Genomic DNA, 20,667 nt, shown 5'->3' on the forward strand with positions numbered 1-20,667 from the left:
ATGTTTTCCCAATGAAACAGCTCGGCACGTCAAGACAGTCAAAAGATGATATTTGGGTGGCACGTGTACGTAAAAAGGTTCGCCATCCCTGCCCTAGATACTTCGATCATAATCACCATGATGCGCAATGCCTAATCAAACTGCCTCACAGATTAAATATAGGGTTGCCTTTTTTCTATTCCGTCAGCAAAACGGTTCCAAGTTGTACCTTTTTCGGAAGCTTTTTGTGAATTCTCACAGAACCATACTCAATGCCATAGAAGATTTTCTTTAATATAACTTTGTGTCCATCTTTTTACCAACCTTATCACGCGTCAAGTAGGTTTCTCCTTTTCCTAAATCAGGAGCCTCTGCCTGAAAATGTAAACTTGTACAAAAACTGCAGTGTTGTGTTGTAACCGTTATTATTTTCTTCATAAATTACAAATTCGCTGTACATGTTATGAAAATGACTCGTGAAAATATTTTTATTGATATTGTAAAATGTTCATTTGGGCATAAAAAATGTGTTTTGAGCATTTTGACCGCGCCCGCAAAGCCACGCAAGCGTTTGGATTCATCGACCATCAACATTAACCAAACAGATTATAATTAAAAAAAGTAGATAAGCTTTATTAAATAGTACATAAAATTATTAACATAAAATGAGTACAGAAAAGCAATATACTGCTCCCAAAGTTCATTAACGTTTTACAAAATATAATGTAAATAAAGTACAGGGATAGAATAATCTCAAGTAGTCTATTTCTGCGAAACCGCTCCGCTACATGCATGTTTTTTGCCTTCCTAAAATTAATGTAAATATTAATAAATGTAAGACTTGACAATAGTCATCTGACAACTCTGCAATACAATAAACCAAATGCAACATGAACGCTTTACTCGTTTGACACAGTCCAATGCCTTTAAAAATTAAAATTACACAAAGTTTATTTTATTGTCAGAATACTAACATCTACAAATATGTATAGAATAAACAAATCTACAGATATGCATATTAAAATAATATAATTCAATACATATAGCTCGGAGCTACATTAAAATGTAAAACAATACTTTATTCGAATTGCACACGATATCTTTGTAATTTGACCACAAAGAGAAAGTAAATTAACATTCTCCACAGAACAGAGAAATGTTTCACCACATTATCACACAAACGATGTAACTAAAATAATTAGAAATCAGAATCGTAGATGACCGAAGCGGCGGCCTGATGGTATACAATGTTCTGTGGCCGTGGCAGCGCCGAATGCATTTCAAAAGGGGCAGTCTTATTCAAAGTGTTTCACTGTACTTCTTGATAATGTTGACGATGATCAGAGAAATAACAATCTATGTTGCGTCTCCAAATAGCCTCGCACACGATGAACAATGCAATCAGTTGGGGGCTAACATCAGGCAACCTCACCGGGCGTCAGTTCATCGTGTGCAAAGTTGATGATGATGATGATGCTGTTTGATGATGTTATAATTAAGTTGTTGAGTCCCTTCTTATTGACGGTCTGTGGCTCTGAGTTTCTCTTCAACGGATTCCTGAGACGCCTCAGACAGATCGGTGGCTTGGATGTACTTCTGCACTCCTACCAAGGACTTCTTGAGGGCGTCGAAAGAACTGAAGGTAAAACAAAAATATATTAGCAATCAATGCAAATGTTCAACAGACAAGACTGGCCACACACAACCACCAAACATTGCAATGAATCGCAGGCAATGTTTTCAATGCGGGGACAATTTAGACATAGGGTTTGATGCGGGTCCACATGAAAGTCAACAACTCGTGAAGGCCAGCCTTTGAAACCGTGGGTGTGGGTTCGAATCCCGTGTCTAACAAAAATCACCATGTCTTTTTATAATCTTACTATAATCTATATAACGGACTCAGAAAGGAAGATTGGTTGAATAACAACCAACACTTGGAAAAAAAACCACATTTAAATAACAAAGTTCAATAAAACCAACCTAGAGTACAACATCTTCTTCTTGACTTTAGCGGTATCAGGACACCATGACATGAGGAACAGTTTCTGCTTCTTTGAACTTTCCGATGTTCCCTGGCACTGGTGCATGTACTCAAAATCGAACAGGCCATATCTGGAAAATTGAAAACCAAAATATAAACAACATTTTACGATCTCAGTAATAGAAGACGTGATTGTTTATTTGACCGTGTTATATGATGACATGTTTGTAATTGTAATTATCCCTCTATTTGGAGTCAAAAAGATGATCTACCTTTTTTATAAAATTATATAATGATAATATAACACACGATGGCTGAGCGATTACGCGTCAGACTTATAATGTCGTGGATCCCGGGTCGAATCTCGGATCTGGCAAATTCACATGTGTTTGAACCCAGAGTACGGATCTGATTGGGTTGAGCAAGTGGCTAACATCCATTTCTCGTAAAAACAGAAATCGGCCCATATGATCTTAGAATCAAACATGGTAAAAAACAAAATGTGAAAAGGTGGTAAATAATAAAATTGATGGTGAACTAATCTAAATCTGACCTGCACTCTCCAGTGCCTCCCTTCTGGAGGTCTTCAAGGAAGGACTCATACTCGGCGTTCCTGTCTCCGATTACTTCAACGTCGATCTGCTTCTCATCCTTGATGTAGAACACAACGTAACGGTGTTTTTTGTCTTTCTTAATTTCCTCATACGTCGTCTTGCAGATGTCTGATACTGTTACTCCTGAAGCCTGGAATCAGAATTCAATCATAAATATTGATGGACTATTTTTTCATGGTGCTGCACTATCACATTCAAGTCAAGTCAAACAATAAAATAGAAACATCCAACGGAAACAGAAAATACATTTCAAATTCCATGTTATTTCTGTTCAGATGTAACCCTTAGCAGTTTAAAAACGATTGTTTCAATAATTTATAATTTATATTACAATTGCTGTTCGCTTGTCGTTTGAAAATCGTAAAGTTAAAGTAAATTATAATGGAGGTCTACCATGTAAACGCCAGTTCAATTAATAAATAACATCCATTATTTTGTATTTGCAGCGCCTGTGATAGAATGATAACATGTCCATTTATAAAACCTTGAGTCTCGTCTCGGGTTCACCCAGTTCAAGCAAATTCACATGTTGTTTTTAGTCCAATAGGGCTAACATACATTTCTTGTAGGAAAAGGTAATGCACAAAAAAAATTTCAGGAAATCATGAGATCCGTGAGCAATGTTAAGACATTGATAGGGGATACTCTATCTCACTTAGTGCCCATCAATCATAGTGACAGAAGAGCTTGGACACCAATACATAGTGTGTCGAACATGTCTGTACAATGCAAAATCTGTAGCAATTATTGACATGAGGGAACGATGTGCTATTACCTTTTTTCTGCAGCAGTCTTGAAAACTTGCTTTGTACATGGTTGACGAAATTTTAATGACATGCATATTGGCACTTCACCAGATATTTTCATGTACACACTCTAACTGATTAATAGTACCAAAGTTTATGACCAATAAATTATATATTTTCAATTTAAATTGAGACCACCTCCACAATGATGATTTAACAGTTACGGTAATAAAAGCAAATGTCACATGCCAAGCCACTCCGCAAATAGACATTTACCCCAATAATTACCACTATCTAAAATTACTATCCACATTCAAACATCAGTAAAACATAACCCAGTATCCAAGTGGACAATATAATTATTAACATGATATATTATTAATCCAGTTAAGTCATTAGATAAAGATATAAAAATAGATAAGACAACACACCTTTCTTTTTGTTTATATTATGTTGAAATTTAGCAGATGTAAAATCACGAATTCACAGAATCTGGGGCAGCAGGGTAAAATAGATTCAAATGCTCTAATTTTGTAGGATCAGTTCAATATTCTAATAGGATAGTCAGCTTACACGTCATACAATCCATATTTCAGGAATAAAGCAGACTATAAATAGGATTGTTTGTAAATATTGAAAAAAATATCATTAAAAAAAATGTTAATATTAAAGTATTATAATATTTGAAGAGGAAATAATGTTTGGTGGCCTTCGCCCAAGCATTAGATTGTCAATGTCAGTGATCAGTCAATGTTAAATCATCTTATACTTTCGCATATAAGTAGGTATTGAATGTGATTCACTTTCAATACCTTCACCCATGATTCAGAAAATATTGTGAAATATTTATTCATATATACATTTAAGTTCTGATATTTAGCAACATGATTGGCCATAAATGAAGTAGATAAAGCTCTGTGAGTATTCAGGATTGTTTGATTATTGTTGGCCAGACATGTCACTCGGCAAGTAGACCACCGCTGCACAAATGCTGTCATACAGTGGTACTCAAGGGGCATTAAACGCCCACAGGGATGCCCTAAAACCAGCTGAATAGACGAGCTTATAAAGTGTACGTGGCAGCGAAGAACTAGGGACCAAGGAGAGTGGAGAGAGCTAGGGGAGGCCTTCATCCAGTAGTGGATTGACCCCGGCTGATGATGAATATTGATACTTCAATATGTCGATATATCATTCTTATGAACACACTGGACTTCAGTATCAATACTTTTTCATACAATATAATCCCTACTAATATTCATATCATGTCAAACATAACAATTAAAAAATGTACATATGTAAATAGTTGTTACAATGAATTTGTCAGTATCAGTTGTTAATAATGTCCTTCTAAGAATTTAAGCAGGAAAAAAACAGTTCAGATAATGGATTAAGCCACATCATATATTTTGTTTCACATTCCGAAATGACAACAACAGTGTATAAGGGATCATTTATTATTAGTTGTATAAGGAAAGCCCTTAATATTTGACATACAATAGAAATAGATATATCAGAGATAGAATGAGAATAAGCATCGGAAAATAATTCATTTCCATAAAATATTATGGTAATGACCTAATTAAATATTGTAGGAATTAATATTAATGAATTAAATAAATACACACACTCACATAACATAAATACGGTGATTTCACTACTACTGTTAGGTATTTTAAAGGAAGGGATGGTACTACGAATGTTCAATCGATCATACACACAAAGGTCGCAATCAATTCAAATGTGCCACAAACAAACAACTATATTTCCAGTACGCAATCCCCGCAAACCCCAAGATAGAGAGGTGGGGGTGAATAAATGGAAACGGAGAGTACCTTCATCTCCCTGGCACGGAAGTCGTTTCCTCAATAATTGGCTGAGGAAAGGCAATGGAACCTTCACCAGGAACAGCAAAGCCATGCAAACAAAAACTGTGCGGAATAAATACTCTTGCAGCGGAAGCAAACAAACAAAAAACAGAAACACTATGTCATGCTATCTATAACAAAAGAAACATTATTTTTTTATTATCTGTATGTAGTCTAAACACACGTTTTTTTCTCATTTTTAATTGAAGAATATTACATGAATCATGACAACTAATTAATATACACTTTAAAATAGAGATTAATGTTTGTTATAAAAATATAAACAACCTTTTAATAGCTAACAATCCACTATATTGGAATCACCAATATAGTTTTCTGGAGGTGCATTACTCACACATTTTAAGGTGTTTTTGGGTATCCTGAGCCCCCCCCTCACCCCCGCCGTCAGATTTTGCCGCGAAATACTTTGTCTAAATTATGTCACATTCCAAAAACCGAAACACAAAAAAAAAATTCTAGATTATCGATTTTAGTCAGCTTTTTTTTAAATTGAGTCTAGATTTTTTTGCTTCTATGAAAGTACCTACCCCATTTTCTTCAACCCCGTTCTCGCCCAATAAGACATAAATTAAATAATATACCATTCAAGTAATTTTATAAATCCATATTTTTTTTTAATGACTAGGTATATGACAGCTGGCTATAGATAAGGAGACGTTCATGTAAAATAGTAATACATAGTATGTAATTGGTATGGAATAGATTCAATAGAGCTTGCTAAAAAGAATGGGCAAGACACAGCTCAAAGAAATTGCTGAACAAATCTATTCATCTAGAACTAGATCTAGATTCTAGTCATTAGTGGTACTCCTCCTATAAGGTACAAGTTCAAAAGATATACATAGAGGCAGCTGGGACGACTAAATAGTTAAGTTCTGCACAAGTAGATGGTAATGTAATTCCTAGGACCGATAAAAATGGAATCAGCTTGAGGATGCCTCAATCCAGCAGTGGATTGAATCAGGCTGATGAAGATTATTATTATGATAATTAAACGTATACAATCTGGTTTCGAAAAACAGAAATGCATTCTTGAGGAGTGTAAATTTAATTCCAAGATGAATGAGACATCCAAACAGCTGTTCGCATATTTCATTCGTATGACGTCAGCCATCCACCACACTCACAACAAATCATTCCAACAGATATGTACCAACTAATGTCACAGAATGTAATCAAAGCATTAAAATTCACATTTCGCCCTGTATTAGTTATATTATAATTTATAATAATCGAATGAATTAGCATAAGTAATTATGACCAATTCAAAGACATAGATTTCGCGAAAATCATCTTAGTAAAAAATGCATTTCGTAATTTCATTTTTACAGTAGAGCGCTGGGACAATTGACACCACGACGTGAAGTCGGTATCGGAAGATTCTAGGTTTAGAAAAATGGAAACCAGGACCCAATCCGGAGACTTGGAACGAAAAAAACAGGATGATTTTCGATTCTAGATTACCTAACTAAAGACAAAAGACAATCACCACGGATAAGTAAAGTTAAGTACCTACTGTAATTTGAAGCATTCGAGAAAAACATCGCAATGTGTTCGTATAAAATAAAATATGAATATAGGTAATTTTTGTGCCGCGGCGGTATCGAAAGTTGGGAAGCCACTGTTTAATACCTAGTGCAACCCATCTATTATATGCACAAAGCTGCTATCGGCGGCTATCGAGGGTAGTTTACCATATTTATGTATTGAGGTATTATAATATTGTTACAATAAGTTACCCGTATAAACTGCCAAAACCGTATATCTCGCTCTAAGCCTCGGTTCAGACACGGCGGATTCCGCGCGGAATCAATTTGTATTACATAATTAGCTTCTATATTATATTCGTTCACACTTGTCCGCGGCGGAGCTAGTACAAATTGACTCCGCGCGGTCCAATCCGCCGTGTCTGAACAGAGGCTTAGAGCGAGATAGGCGGTTTTGGCAGTTTATACGGCTAACTTATTGTAACAATATTATAATACCTCAATGCATAAATATGGTAAACTACCCTCAATAGCCGCCGATAGCAGCCTTGTGCATATAATAGATGGGCTGCACTAGGGATTAAAGAGTGGCTTCCCAACTTTCGATACCGCCGCGGCACAAAAATTACCTATACCTATTCATATTTTATTTTATACGAACACATTGCGATGTTTTTCTCGAATGCTTCAAATTACAGTAGGTACTTAACTTTACTTATCCGTGGTGATTGTCTTTTGTCTTTAGTTAGGTAATCTAGAATCGAAAATCATCCTGTTTTTTTCGTTCCAGTTAACAGCCAAGAGAGTTGCTGTTAAACATAGCACTTTTTGACAGTTCAGACGATTAACTTACTGTAACAATTACCCTCTCAATACATAAATATGGTTAACTACCCTCGATAGCTGCCGATAGCAGCCTTATGTATAGAATAGATGGTCTGTTCAAGTGTATATCTTTCCGTAAACGGCGTTAAACAAAAAAAAACTTTTAAAACAATTATATTACATATTTAAACAATTAATAATACTGTTCTTATTATTTCGCCGTGGACACAATATAACAGTGCATCTGCACTGACAAGCAAGCAATTAGTGTGGCATGTGTAATAATGTAACATGCAATGTTTTCAAGACAAAAATACTGTTTCATCGGAAGTAGCGACGCGTGGTCTTATCAAATATGGTTTGATTAAAATGCACAAATTTGTACGACGTGGACAATTCAAACCATATTTAATTCAATTGCAATCTTTGCAGGTGTGGATGCGAATTGAATTTTAAATAAATGTTTGTAAACGTGCATTTGTATGGCATATGTACAAAAATAATACATAGTTGAAAACAATAATTTTCCGAAGTTCAAGTGAATACAAAATGTTCGATACGTTTTATAAATGAAAGGAACGATTAATCATGTCAGTATTGGAAATCGGTAATTATTGATAAAAACGAATTCTGAGTCAACTGCGGACCCGCCTGTATTTGCGGTTTTATAATCGACAAATTAATGAATGTTGTACTGACGGAATATTATTGCCAACGGTGATGGGGTACCTAATCTAGCCAATGCTTGTAAATTTGTCAATTTTTGTCCTGCAATATCTGCATTCTACAAACTAAAAAATCGACTACTTGCGAAGTTGTGTCCCATATGATAAGAGCATAACAAATAATTGTATCGGATTATTTATTCATTTTAACCTATGTATCGGAAGCTATTATCGTCGGTAGACCTACTCGTTTATGACCGCGACAGCAAGGGCATGGAAGCTGTTCGATTGGTAAGTATTTTATATAAGAATGTGTTTTAAATAATCTTTTTAAAAAATACTAAAAGTTACTTAGGTATTTTTGAATCTCTCTTTGAAATTAAACCAAGTGGAATATCATTGTTTTCTAACAAATGTCGCATCTCAAATAAATACAAATCACCGCATCATCAAAAGGTGCAAAGGCTGTGAGCGACAATTCTTATAAAGGCGAATCTCGAATCTAGAGTTTTTTTTAATTTCGGGAAATCGTCTATGGGAATCTCAAGAATAGTTAAAAGTTAAAAAAAATAAAGATATGTCTGGAGAAATCAATAAACCAATTTCGAATTCTCGAAAAAAATAGAGAAATTACAGGCTCTAAAAAAAGTGCTGATTGGTGAAAATTCAATTCGGCTAAAATGCTTTTCGCCTATTTTGTGAATCGAGCAATGTTTTCGGTCATTTTGTTTCCTCGTAAAAAATACCGGACACACTCCGGAATAAGTGCAACATTTCACCATTTTATTATTAAATGTGTCCACTTCCAAAAGGATTGTCCCCAAAATATGTGTGATATCGTGTAACGAACTCTACAAAAGTTACGTGCGTAAACACGTGGTTAGAAATTTAATGATAAATAGCGAATTGCGAGAACACCGGATAGACAGTACGTATTTGCCTATCTCTTAATCTTATCGTCTTATCAACTTAGCTATCTATCAATGTAAAAAACAGTTGTTTTCTGGGTATATGGGGCCATCAGGGGGGGGGGGGGGGGGCGTGTAAAGAAACTACACGCTGGTACCCCATGGAAAGAGTGATAATCACAACTGATCTTTATTCTACAAGAGTTTTCCAATCAGTTTAGTCATGGAACCCTTTTATATATTGTACATGTACATTGCTAATATCTATTTATTAAATATTTTACCAAAACACATTTGAAGACCTGAAATAATTGCAATGACAATATGGTATCGTTCTCATTTTGCGGATGTCGGCAAGGTATGCAATAATTATGAGTAACAACGAATATGTTTGTGCATAAAGTTATGTTCCAGGAATAATATGCTAACAACTCTTCCCGCAGTTCAATCATTCTGTTGAGTACTTTATGCCACAGGACTTCAGAATGCAACAGTATGCCCGAGTGGTGATTACCCATAGCTATCTTTTCATAGAATTAATAATCTGGACCGCTCGTCTAGTACAGTATAAAGTGTGATTAAGTACGTTTAACTAGTATTGTTTTCAATATATTTGTCAAAATCATATCTTACAAAAAAACGGAACCCTTAAATTCAGCTCTCGAAACTATTTGAGAAACACTGCTCTACGTAATCTGCCGAAGCGGCCAACAAAAAGTGAGACATTTAAAATATGCATCTTCCCCCGTTAACAAAGTGGAGAGAATTCATAATGTACAGAGGGGGTTTTTGTGTGCTTAAAAAACCCACATGGGTGAGCGTGTAATAGGTCGAGTGTACAAAAAATAGACATGTCCATTGTCCAACGCTAATTCGTCGATTTGTTATTTAGATGGCACAATTTAGAGCGGCCTTAATCACCGATCCCGAAAATTGGCTAACAAACATGATTTAGTGTAAATACGCGCGAAGACTCTTTCATACTTTGTAAAACGGCATATTATGAGATTCATTTTATTTCTGGAAGCCATCCAGTTGCGGAGACTGAACCAAACAGTGTGCCCCGTCACTAAAAATAGTACATCGCGTAGACACAAAAACACAAACTGTGACGAGAATATACCGAATGGTAGGAAGAAACCGTTTAAAAAATCGTTCCCATCTCTCTCTCTGCATCTGCTGCCATCATTGAAGTAGGAACGCGGATCATTACGAGAATATTACTATTCGCTGATAAGCGATGACAAAAATCAAAAGTGACGGGAGAAAAAAATGGATTCCACTCACAATAATATAATGATATATGATTAAAACGTTATGCAAGATATGATTCAATATTTTGTTTACTGTAGAAGTAAACACGCATTGACTAATCGACGCAACATGTAAAGAATAAATTGGCATAAGTAAATGAGCCCCCCCCCGTTCATAAAATCTTGGGCTGCTTATACAAATTGTATTGCTGTCATAAACATAACTATTATTATTGTTTAAAAAAAAAACAGACTAATGCGCGATCATGTCTACACTTTACAGTTTACCTTTACAGCATTATTTTAAAATTCAGCTGACGATGCCCGCTTAAATATTGCCACATACAATTTATATTTTGTATGCATGTATGTAATTGGAATATCAACTCTACTTGCATTCCACTAATTGATTATTTTTCAAAGTTTTGTCTCAGTTTTTGACAAAAATACACCAAGAAATCTATAGTATCGAGGTCTCTGGTGTTTTGTTGCTCTTTCTTGCTATTCGATACACAAGGCTACTATCGGCGACTATCGAGGGTAGTTTATCATATTTATGTATTGAGGTATTAAAATTATTGATACAATAAGTTAGCCGTCTAAACTATCAAAACTGCCTATCTCACTATAAAAGTTAACACAGCCAAGAAAAGTGCTGTTAAAACAGCACTTTCTGACAGTTCGTACGGTTAACTTATTGTGACAATCAACACCCTCAGTACATACATATTATAAACTACCCTCGATAGCCGCCGATAGCAGCCTTGTGTATAGAATAGATGCGCTGAAGTGCGTAAAAAAAAGACTCGAGGAGTCTGATTTGGCTGACCCTTGCAAACACTTGCCGTGTACACCGGTGTAGTAGGTACATTTAATCGACCCAAATCGACTTTTGTATTCTAAATTCAAAATATTGTTTTCCAATTGTTAAAATCAGACTGCGTCTGAGTTAGCCGGGGCTAAAAGACTCCACCACAGCCCATGTAGTGAAAACATGTCCCTTTTAAATACCTAAGTAAGGAAGAGAGTATCCAGACATAAAAGCAAACACCAAACACTGCCATGAATGAGAAAAGTCCTAAGTCAATGGAAATAAATTGTAAAATTAAATAAGTACACACTAAATGCCGTGATTAGAATTCCACTTTTTAACTGTGAGGGTAGCAGCAACGAAAGTACTTTACGAGTCTATTTTTATAGAATTGAAAAATAACATTAATATCACAATTTCATAGCCTTCTCAATTAAACTGTCCTATATCAGTACGATTAAAAAAAAAGTCACGCCACTCGTTTGCAAATAACTCGCGCGTCGTGAATTTGGTTCGGATCTAATTTGAAGTTTTTTTAGAGAAAGGCGATTACATTATGATTTTATCGTCACTCATTTAAAATGCAAATCGTAATTATAACCTACTAGTAAAATACCAAATGTGGTTGCACTTTCGACAACAGTCAGATATTTTGTTCATATGGTAGGTTTAGCGTGGTGTTTGATAAAATATGACGTGTAGTTTAAATCAGTGCTCCGCAACCTATTCATACCCACGGCATACCAAACGTAAAACAATTTATACACCAAAACATGGACCCCACTCCTTTGATGAAGCGTTTTCCAAATGAAAAAATTAAAATTAATGGTATGTATGCATTGTATGTTTAGTGATTTTTTGTATTTATTAATACATCCACTTGAATTATGATTAGTTGTCGAGTATTGACACGATAATTAAAAATTGCATCCCACAATCGCATATTTAAAAATATTAATAGTAGGGCATGCAAAATAGCGCCGCAGGCGACTTTTTGTTACTATTAAAGCAAATTTGTAATTTCGGTTTATCTCACTTATCTGGTTGACCTGCCACGCCTCCCCCCCTAAGCCTGGAGCACCAGGCTAGAGCTCTATCACCCCCCCCTTGTCGTGGCCATGCACCAACATTACATTAATTTATGTTTTTTTTATTTGATATATAATTAAATATACATAACACACGAGGAAGAACTAAATGTACATATTTCCATGTATTTTTATTATCAATATAATAACTAATTAATGTGATACCTGACCTTGTTTCAATGAACTCAAAAGTTTTATATATTTGGCTTGATATTATTGAAAGAGCAACCTGAAGTTCTTGGTTAAGACCCTTCGAGCACGACTGCTTATCATTTTTAATTATAACTTGGGTTGAAAAACTTTGCTCAGCTAGATAATATGTCGTAAAAAATGGGAGCTGAACTGCGATAGCCTTGTCGGAAATCTGAGAATATTAGTCTTTATTACCCGAAATCCAGAAAATAGCCAATGGAACATTGGCGAAGTTCAGTTTTAGTGTTCCGTCGTTTCTCAATTCAACAAATTCCTGTCGAATTTATAGGGAAAGTGTTCCTATGGAATTTTCGGCATTGGTTGCAAAAGGGTTTCGAATCCAGTCGTATTGATTGTATGAAAGTAATGATGAAATTGATTTTGCAGCAAAGTTAAATGTTTTTGAGCCAGATCCACAACTAATTGCTTGTTTTCAATGGTGGTCTGGTAGGTATTTTGGTACATTTGTAGAGATCATAATCTCTTTCTGCCAAAGTTCGTGTTTATTTTCGAATCCTTCTAATTTATCAGAGCATGTCAATATATTTTCATTCTGACCTTGTATTGTTTTATTAAGTCCATTCAGGTGCTCAAAAATATTACCAGCTATGAACGCAAATTTTGCTATTATGTAAGTATTGCATAATATATAAAATATTTGCGATTTTATTTTGTAGCAATGCACCGCGGCACACCTAGCATCGTCACGCGGCACACCGGTTGCGGAGCACTGGTTTAAATAATAAAAATATTTTACGAGAAGATGTCATTTAGATCAGCGTTCTCCGAATTCGGTCTGCGATAGTCAGTGATTCAGGAACTATCCATGACGTATTGGGAAAAGCATGCAATTTGATATAATTGTTGAATATCACTTTTATTCAATACAATATCCATAGGAGAGGAGAGGAAATAACACATTGTTTTCATTGTAATATGGTTTATTGTCAACGGTCATCATCAAAGACGCCACAGCAAGTCGAGTTGGGTATTTCCACAGAAAATTTCAATTCTCGAGATGGAAAATCTCGAGAATTCCCGTCGGGAAATTCCCGAAATGCAACTCTACATGTGAGCATTGATTTACCAATGGAAGCATCATGTGAAGAAGGCATCCAAGCAAAATAAAATATACATACGTATTTATTTACATTGCGTTACAATATGGGGCATCGTTGCAAATTCGAGTAAACTTTCTTTACAACATTTTAACCAAACCACTAATCATGGCTAGGGAATCCAATCCCGAGCCAAAATTCTGATCCCGGGATTTCGGGATTACAATTTGACAATCCCGGGATCCCGGGACTGGTCCCGGGATTGGCATTTTTTCTATTGTTAATATAAAAATTTTATATTTACAAATAACATTGATAAAATCGGTCAAAAATAAATCAAGTATAATTTATACTATTTAAGACATTTATTGTTAATATTGTATACGTTCAATCTTGGAAATAGACAAGTTTAACGGAGTAAATAATATTGTAATTTAAATAATAATGTGAATTTAATAGGAGATTGCTGTTTCTGATAGTAAAGACTCAATGAATGTATTAGTGAGATTTAAAATAGTAAAGCAAATAATCATGGCGTACTTATGGCCTTTCCGATTCATAAATCTAATTAGTCAGACAAAAATGAAACTGCCGTAAAACGTATGATATCATGGTGGAATTACTTTGTTAAAAGTGCGAACCGTTGTTTTTTTCCAATCTTTCCATTTTTAATAATTTATATGAAAAAATAAAATGAATTGGCAACCTACACATGGGTATAAATCAAATTTCATTCAAACTCAGTTTATTTATAATGTAGTTATTTTTTATTAAAAGTATTTTTTCTGTTATATTTTCGCTTTTATTTTATTTTCCATAAAAATTGATAAAAAAATCAATCCCGAAATCCCGGGATTATGTTAATCAATCCCGGGATTCATAGGTATCGAAAATAGCTCGGGATCCCGGGATTGGAATCCCTAATCATGGCTAACCACTAACCAAACTGGCATGGAGCGAGTCTGATAATGTATTCAAACGTGATCTTCCATTGTGTCTTAAGTCAAAAATGTGTGCTACCAATGCTCACGTATGCGTGTGAAACATGTAGAAAGAAATCCAAAAATTACTAGTAGCGCAACGTGGCATGAAAGGTGCATGTTGGACGCGTTGCGAAAAGACCACAAAATAAAACAATGAAGGCAGACAATAGTACTTGATGTGATAGAGGTCGGTAAGTGGATGAAATGGCAATGGGTTGGCATGTCGCTCGGCGAGTGGACAACCACTTGACAAATGCTGTCATACAGCGGTACTCGAGGGGCCCTAAACGACCACAAGGACGCCCTAAAACCGGTTGGATAGAAAAAAAACTCTATGTTCGGTGGATGTGCGTGGTAGCGAAAAACTAAGAACCGAGAAGAGTGAACGGAGCTACGGGAGGCCGTCATCCAGCAGTGGATCGACCCCGGCTGACGATGACGAGATTGCAAATTAGCGTTCATGTATTTGTCATATTCTGCTAATGTTCCCGCTTTAATATTGAGACTTTCTGTGTGAATGGGGTGTGACCTGTCAATGCATGCGAGAGTTTCGGTCGCCTCTATTTTTCCATTATAAAGTCTAGTCCAGACCGTGAGTATATGTATAATTTGAACAATGTCTTCCCATCCCCGCCAGAATACAAAAATTCATGGAAAATTGTATCAGAACATGTTAGGTGGTGTACAAAAATGTATCCAGGTATTGATTTGTACCATGTAGGCCAGCGGTTTCCAACCTGGGAGGCGCGATCTATTGCCAGGGGAGGCGCCAAAATTTTTTAATAAATTAATTTTTATACCATAATATCTACAAATAAATAAAACTTCATATCTTAACGTAACAGTGAAAATTCAGTGCATGAATGTTTATTTTAATATATAATACATAATACATATATTTAAATCATATTAAAAAATATTTGGAGCGGAGAAATTAAAAAATGGCGCTTTTGCAAACGCTCTGTTTCGGTAATGCACAAAACGACCGCTGGTTGCATGAAAACAATAACCTCAAATTTAAATGTCACTCGCAAACAAAAATCTATTTCCTGAGTTCTTGGTTAGTTTGCTTATGCATTTTTCATATTATTTTATTATTAGTAAAAAAAAGTCGCCTGCGGCGCTGCTTTGTTTCGGGACTATTAAATATTTTAAATATATGGGTGAAAGATCCTGGCCTGTGGGCCCTATTCAGTATGTGGAGCCCATGATAGAATCCATTAATTTTTGTCAATGAACGATGATGAATTTGGTTGACTTCTATTAAAATTGATTGTGGTAATAAACAAGCTCATTCGTCGCATGAAAAAAAAAATTATTAAAAAATGAATTTAATATAAGTAAGTAGTAAAAACTTGTGTGTTAAAAAAGTGTCTGTATTATTTAATGAAATAAAGGGGGGGAGGCGCCAAGATAAGATTTTTTTTAAAGGGAGGCGTAGTAACATAAAGGTTGGAAACCACTGATGTAGGCTGTAGGGGTTCCCCAAGATTGCCCAAAATAGCTCAAGGGTTCCGGGTTCCGGCAATCAAAAAAGGTTGGGAATCACATGAAGATATATGAAGATCAGCCGTTTAGTGATATACTAGCAATTACAAGGGCGATATGATGCGGTGCCCTCCTAATGCAATATAATATTATGTAATCAGGGCTTCGAACCGTATTTCTTCTCGTTTCAGTTTTCGTTCCGAAAAAAATAACGGTTTTCCAGTTTTTGGTTTAGCTCTGAGTGGATGGTAGTGAGTGTCAAGACGTGTTGCGCCTACGACAACTGAACGACAACTGAAGTGGGGGGTAATATCATGTTAACATTGTTAACGCGAGTGTTTGAACATGTACCGAACCGAAAAAAACCGATATTTCGTTTTCGGTTCGGTTCCGGTTTTCGTTCCGACAAAAAATAACAGTTTTCGGTTCAGTTCCGGTTCGAAGTCCTGGTAATAATATATTGCATCACAACGAATCTGTGGAACAAATTAGGTATAATGACCCCCTTCAGAATGGCTCAAGACAGGCAAATGTTGACGCCCTTTGATGCGAGTTGAGATACCGACAGTGTGTCGATTGACGGCAAACATTTGTTGGCCAACGCGAATGTCGCCCTTCACAATGGTGAGCACCACGCAATGACATATTAAATGGACAACTCACTTCATACCGGCGCGCACGAGAAATTGTGCATGAAAGTCATTCACAGATGTATAGGTAGATGTCACGTGACCATATGACGTATCCATTTCCATTATGCGATACAAGCTTCGAGAATTTATAATAATATAACCTTTATTGTAATGGCGTATTAGTGTCATGACTCATTGCGTTATAAACAGATTCTCGGTTACTTACGACTTCTCGGAGATTAGACGCAAGTGAGCCCAGAAATCACAGGCGACTGTCCAATGGTTTCTGTCATTCAATTGCATTGAATAAACATTATCTTAAAATGGCATTTTATAAATAATAAATAATACTAACACATGAAAAGTGATATCCCATCTTTCTTGGAGTGTTTAATAGATTTTTTTTACAATTTTTAACTAGGCACATTGGCATTTTGTAACACAATAATAACGGTGGAGTCGAAACCTGACAGTCAGAAATTTTGTATGGGCAGACCCAGCGGTGTCGCCAGACCGCTTGCAAGCAGAATGTTCATTTGAGCGTAGGATACCGATATTAAAATATGAATTTCGCCATCCGGCAGACCCGACACAAAGTGAGTGTCATTTTATTTTCTAGATGCTTCGTCCATATTAATGTCATTGGCACTACGTGACCCACCGACATTTGTCTGCTTGGGCCATTGTGATAGCCAGCATAAGCTTAAAATATGAATATAGCGTGGTGCCATTAAGGTGTATAAAACGGACATATTGACGTAAATGGCGAATATGTATTGAATAAATTGGTCAGTAAGCAACTACATAATATAATAATATACGAAATATGAAAATTGAGAAGTTTGAAAGACACTGATCCAACAGCGATCACCGGCCGGCCAAAGCGGACAATACCTACTAAAGAATACCAAATAAACACCACATTATTATAGCAAGCTTCAAATAAGTAAGTACCATAAATGCAACAAAAAAGCCCAAATGATTGTTTATTGTTATAAAAGTGACGGAAATCGCATGTCTGAAACCGGGACCTGCCTGCAATAACAGGGGCCAATGTCCTTGCGAACGAACTTCTGCATAATTTATTTGATTACAAATTCGACTGTCAATCTGTGAACGCAATATTAATATTTTCGTTTTAATTATAAATATCATAAGTGTATCAATATTTTAGATTACTTATTTCTTCTTTCTAGTACTAGGTACACTATTATTAATATAGTAGTTCAAAAATGTTTTACATCCACCATATTATATCCACCAATATGACAAGCAATCCGTAGGTACAGAGTTAATTTTAAATTATATTATACCTACTATATATATACCTATGTCCTATGATATATATATGGTTTTCTGCAGCTATCTATATATTGTCTACGAATGTGTAAAATTTCCTTATTTAATTTCAGGATGAAAGTTCCATAATAGACAACATTATTTATTCGAGATTTACTAAATGTACCTACCTAGGTAGGTATATTATTATTCTGTTGGTTATGCAAAAAGCTACCTTTAATATTATTATTATTATAATGAAGGTATAGAGTTTTTTTTAATGGGTATACTTAATTCATTTTTATGGCAATTACACATTATCAATATTTTCATAGATCAGTTAAATAATTTATTATAGCATAACTAGGTAGGTATGTACCTAATACGTATGAAGATACTGAAATTTTAAATGTAAAAGTAAACAAATTCAAATGAAGCTTAAACAAATAATTGAAACATGCAAAAGTAGTTATAATATATATAATATGGTTGTATAATTAATCCAGTGTATCATGCCACTTACTGTAAAATTTATACAATTATTATTAACGCGTCGTGATTTTATTTAAAAGAGTATTCCAAGAGTAAGTAAAAAAGACTACACAGACGATAATATTAACATTCAACGATAATTAATTATTTGTGACATGAAAATATGAGAGGTTAACAATAATATTACAAATCATTAAATTTTATATTCCCGCATAATTCGTTAGCCCCTCGACACAAGTACATTTAAACTAAACATGTTTGGGCATAATAAATCCTTAAATTAATTAATACGACCATATAAGGGTAAACGGCACCGTAAGTGGAAGTACGTACGAGTACTGTCATTCATTTTGAGCTCGTTTTTTTGCAGGTTCAATGACGGGTAACTTGGCAATGACTAATGTTGAAAATATTCCTCTCCTTTGTTGATAACATGGCACAGCAGCTAATGAATCAGATGTTTACCAAAAAATGGTAACGTTACTATTTTACGATTGCACAAAGTGTACTTATTATGCATTTTGGCAGATGAATGTTAATTGGAATTTGTACAATAATTATAATATCTTCCGGTGGATTAATTTTACACGAATCTCATATTTTGATTAAAGAAATACTATATTTCCAAATCCAGCGCACTCGTACGATAGTTTTGGACGGTTCGGTTCAGCGAATTATTAGTTTTGGTTAAAAATATGACACGGATTGTCAAAAAAGGCGTTGCAAAGTAATAGGTACCCACACGAGGAGGTCTGAAATTCTACACCGGTGTCTTGTATGTAGAAATGTTTAAATAATATCACTAATAATAACTGGCATACAAATACATAAACAATCACAGGAAAAAACATAACCATTTGACATCGAATTTTCGAGAGTACGTTCTATTGAAGTGGAGATAAAAAGCATGCAAATTCGAATGGGTGTGCAAATAATATGGCGACGCCGGTAAGGGCGAATCATTTGAAACAATTAAAGCGTCTTATGCAATATGGATACATGCAACGGTTATCGGAAAGGCCAAAAGTAACTTATACCGATGCAAAGAATTGAAAATTTACCATTTTTGGATGACAATACTCGTATTATCACTAGATGTTAATCCACGACCGTAGCTCACGATTACAGACACTTAAAAAACTGGCTTTTTCAGTTTGTTAGTTGGCACTACTGATCAGTGATCAGTATTCCACTTCCTACTATTGGCTTCACTGTATTTCGTTTTTCAACGCACTACCGCGCATGCGCGGATGTTTTTAAAAATAAATACCGATTTTCCAATTTTTCTTGAATAGGTATAAATTAGAATAATTGTGAATTGAATAGAAATTTTTCGTTTTCGTGGTTTCCGAGGTTAATTAGATCACTTGTAAAATTGATTTAAAGAACAGAATATTGATGACATTACTATTTCACGCTTATCCGCGCGATGTTCATGACTATCACTCTGTCAATGCATATTTATATTAAAATCGTTCAAATAAACCCGAACTAGTACAAATAATCTCTGTTGTTTGTTATACCATAATTGGGCGTAAATACGTCATAATTCTTTTATTTTAATAATAATATATTCCTTATGAGTCATTTTTATCAGACAGTATTTACAACCAATCAGGTAACGAGATTTATCATATGCCCAAATATGGTTTGCCGGAAGTTAATCACTACTTGCATTTTTAAAAGAGAGGGAATATTTAAAATATTGTTTCAGAAAATATTTCCAATTTTATAGTAAAATGTATGATTATTGTTAAAATGTGTTATTATTTTTGAATGCATGAATACGATTTACCCTATATATTATGTTATATGAATTTCTCTAGTTCATAACAGTATTCATAAGTACATAAATTTAATGATAAATCTCGTCTAAAATGTTAGTTTTACTCTTTGTCAAGGAATATTGAATATTATTTAAATCATATGAATTTTCCAATTTCAAATCTGCTGCCATAATGTGGTATAGCATTCATATAAAGTAGCACCAAGGGCATGGTAAAAGTGGCTTGGAGTTCTATTTTTTGCGAGCAGTGAAACAGATATTACAGCAAACGATAAAATTCTGAACACCCACAAATCGCTTATGGTGCCACTCCACTGTATACTGGTTTACCTACCAACGATAACAGTATACTCAGGGCCGTATACATACTTGGAAGGGCCCTAGGGGTACTGCGGGTACTAAAACCTAACTTATTAAAATGTAATTATTTTAATAATCGTCATATTTTTCATATAATGCTGTTTGGCTTAATTTTTTTGGCTTCGAAGCAACCTTACCAATTCAGCTAT

The 20,667-nt window shown here is 34.9% G+C and overlaps 1 protein-coding gene across 1 annotated transcript; it reads right to left on the reverse strand.

Moving 5' to 3' along the window:
• Positions 1-387: 387 nt before the first annotated feature.
• Positions 388-19,514, reverse strand: LOC147067047 (cofilin/actin-depolymerizing factor homolog). The gene is made up of 4 exons (XM_085953665.1): positions 19,434-19,514; positions 2,517-2,707; positions 1,963-2,094; positions 388-1,615 (listed from the first exon to the last, which is right to left on the reverse strand). The coding sequence occupies exons 1-4, from the start codon at positions 19,434-19,436 to the stop codon at positions 1,495-1,497; spliced, it is 447 nt and encodes a 148-aa protein (XP_085809791.1). The 5' UTR covers positions 19,437-19,514; the 3' UTR covers positions 388-1,494.
• Positions 19,515-20,667: the final 1,153 nt, after the last annotated feature.

This window comes from Rhyacophila brunnea, unplaced genomic scaffold, assembly GCF_057557595.1.
Source record: "Rhyacophila brunnea isolate RB1 unplaced genomic scaffold, BYU_Rbru_1.0 scaffold_4, whole genome shotgun sequence".
In the NCBI taxonomy this organism is placed as follows: domain Eukaryota; kingdom Metazoa; phylum Arthropoda; class Insecta; order Trichoptera; family Rhyacophilidae; genus Rhyacophila; species Rhyacophila brunnea.

Coding starts and splice junctions, on each gene's coding strand:
- LOC147067047 (XM_085953665.1), bottom strand. Junction 2,095..2,516: donor GGAGGCACTGGAGAGTGCAG/GTCAGATTTAGA, acceptor TCAATTTTCCAG/ATATGGCCTGTTCGATTTTG. Junction 1,616..1,962: donor AAGAAGATGTTGTACTCTAG/GTTGGTTTTATT, acceptor TTTTACCTTCAG/TTCTTTCGACGCCCTCAAGA.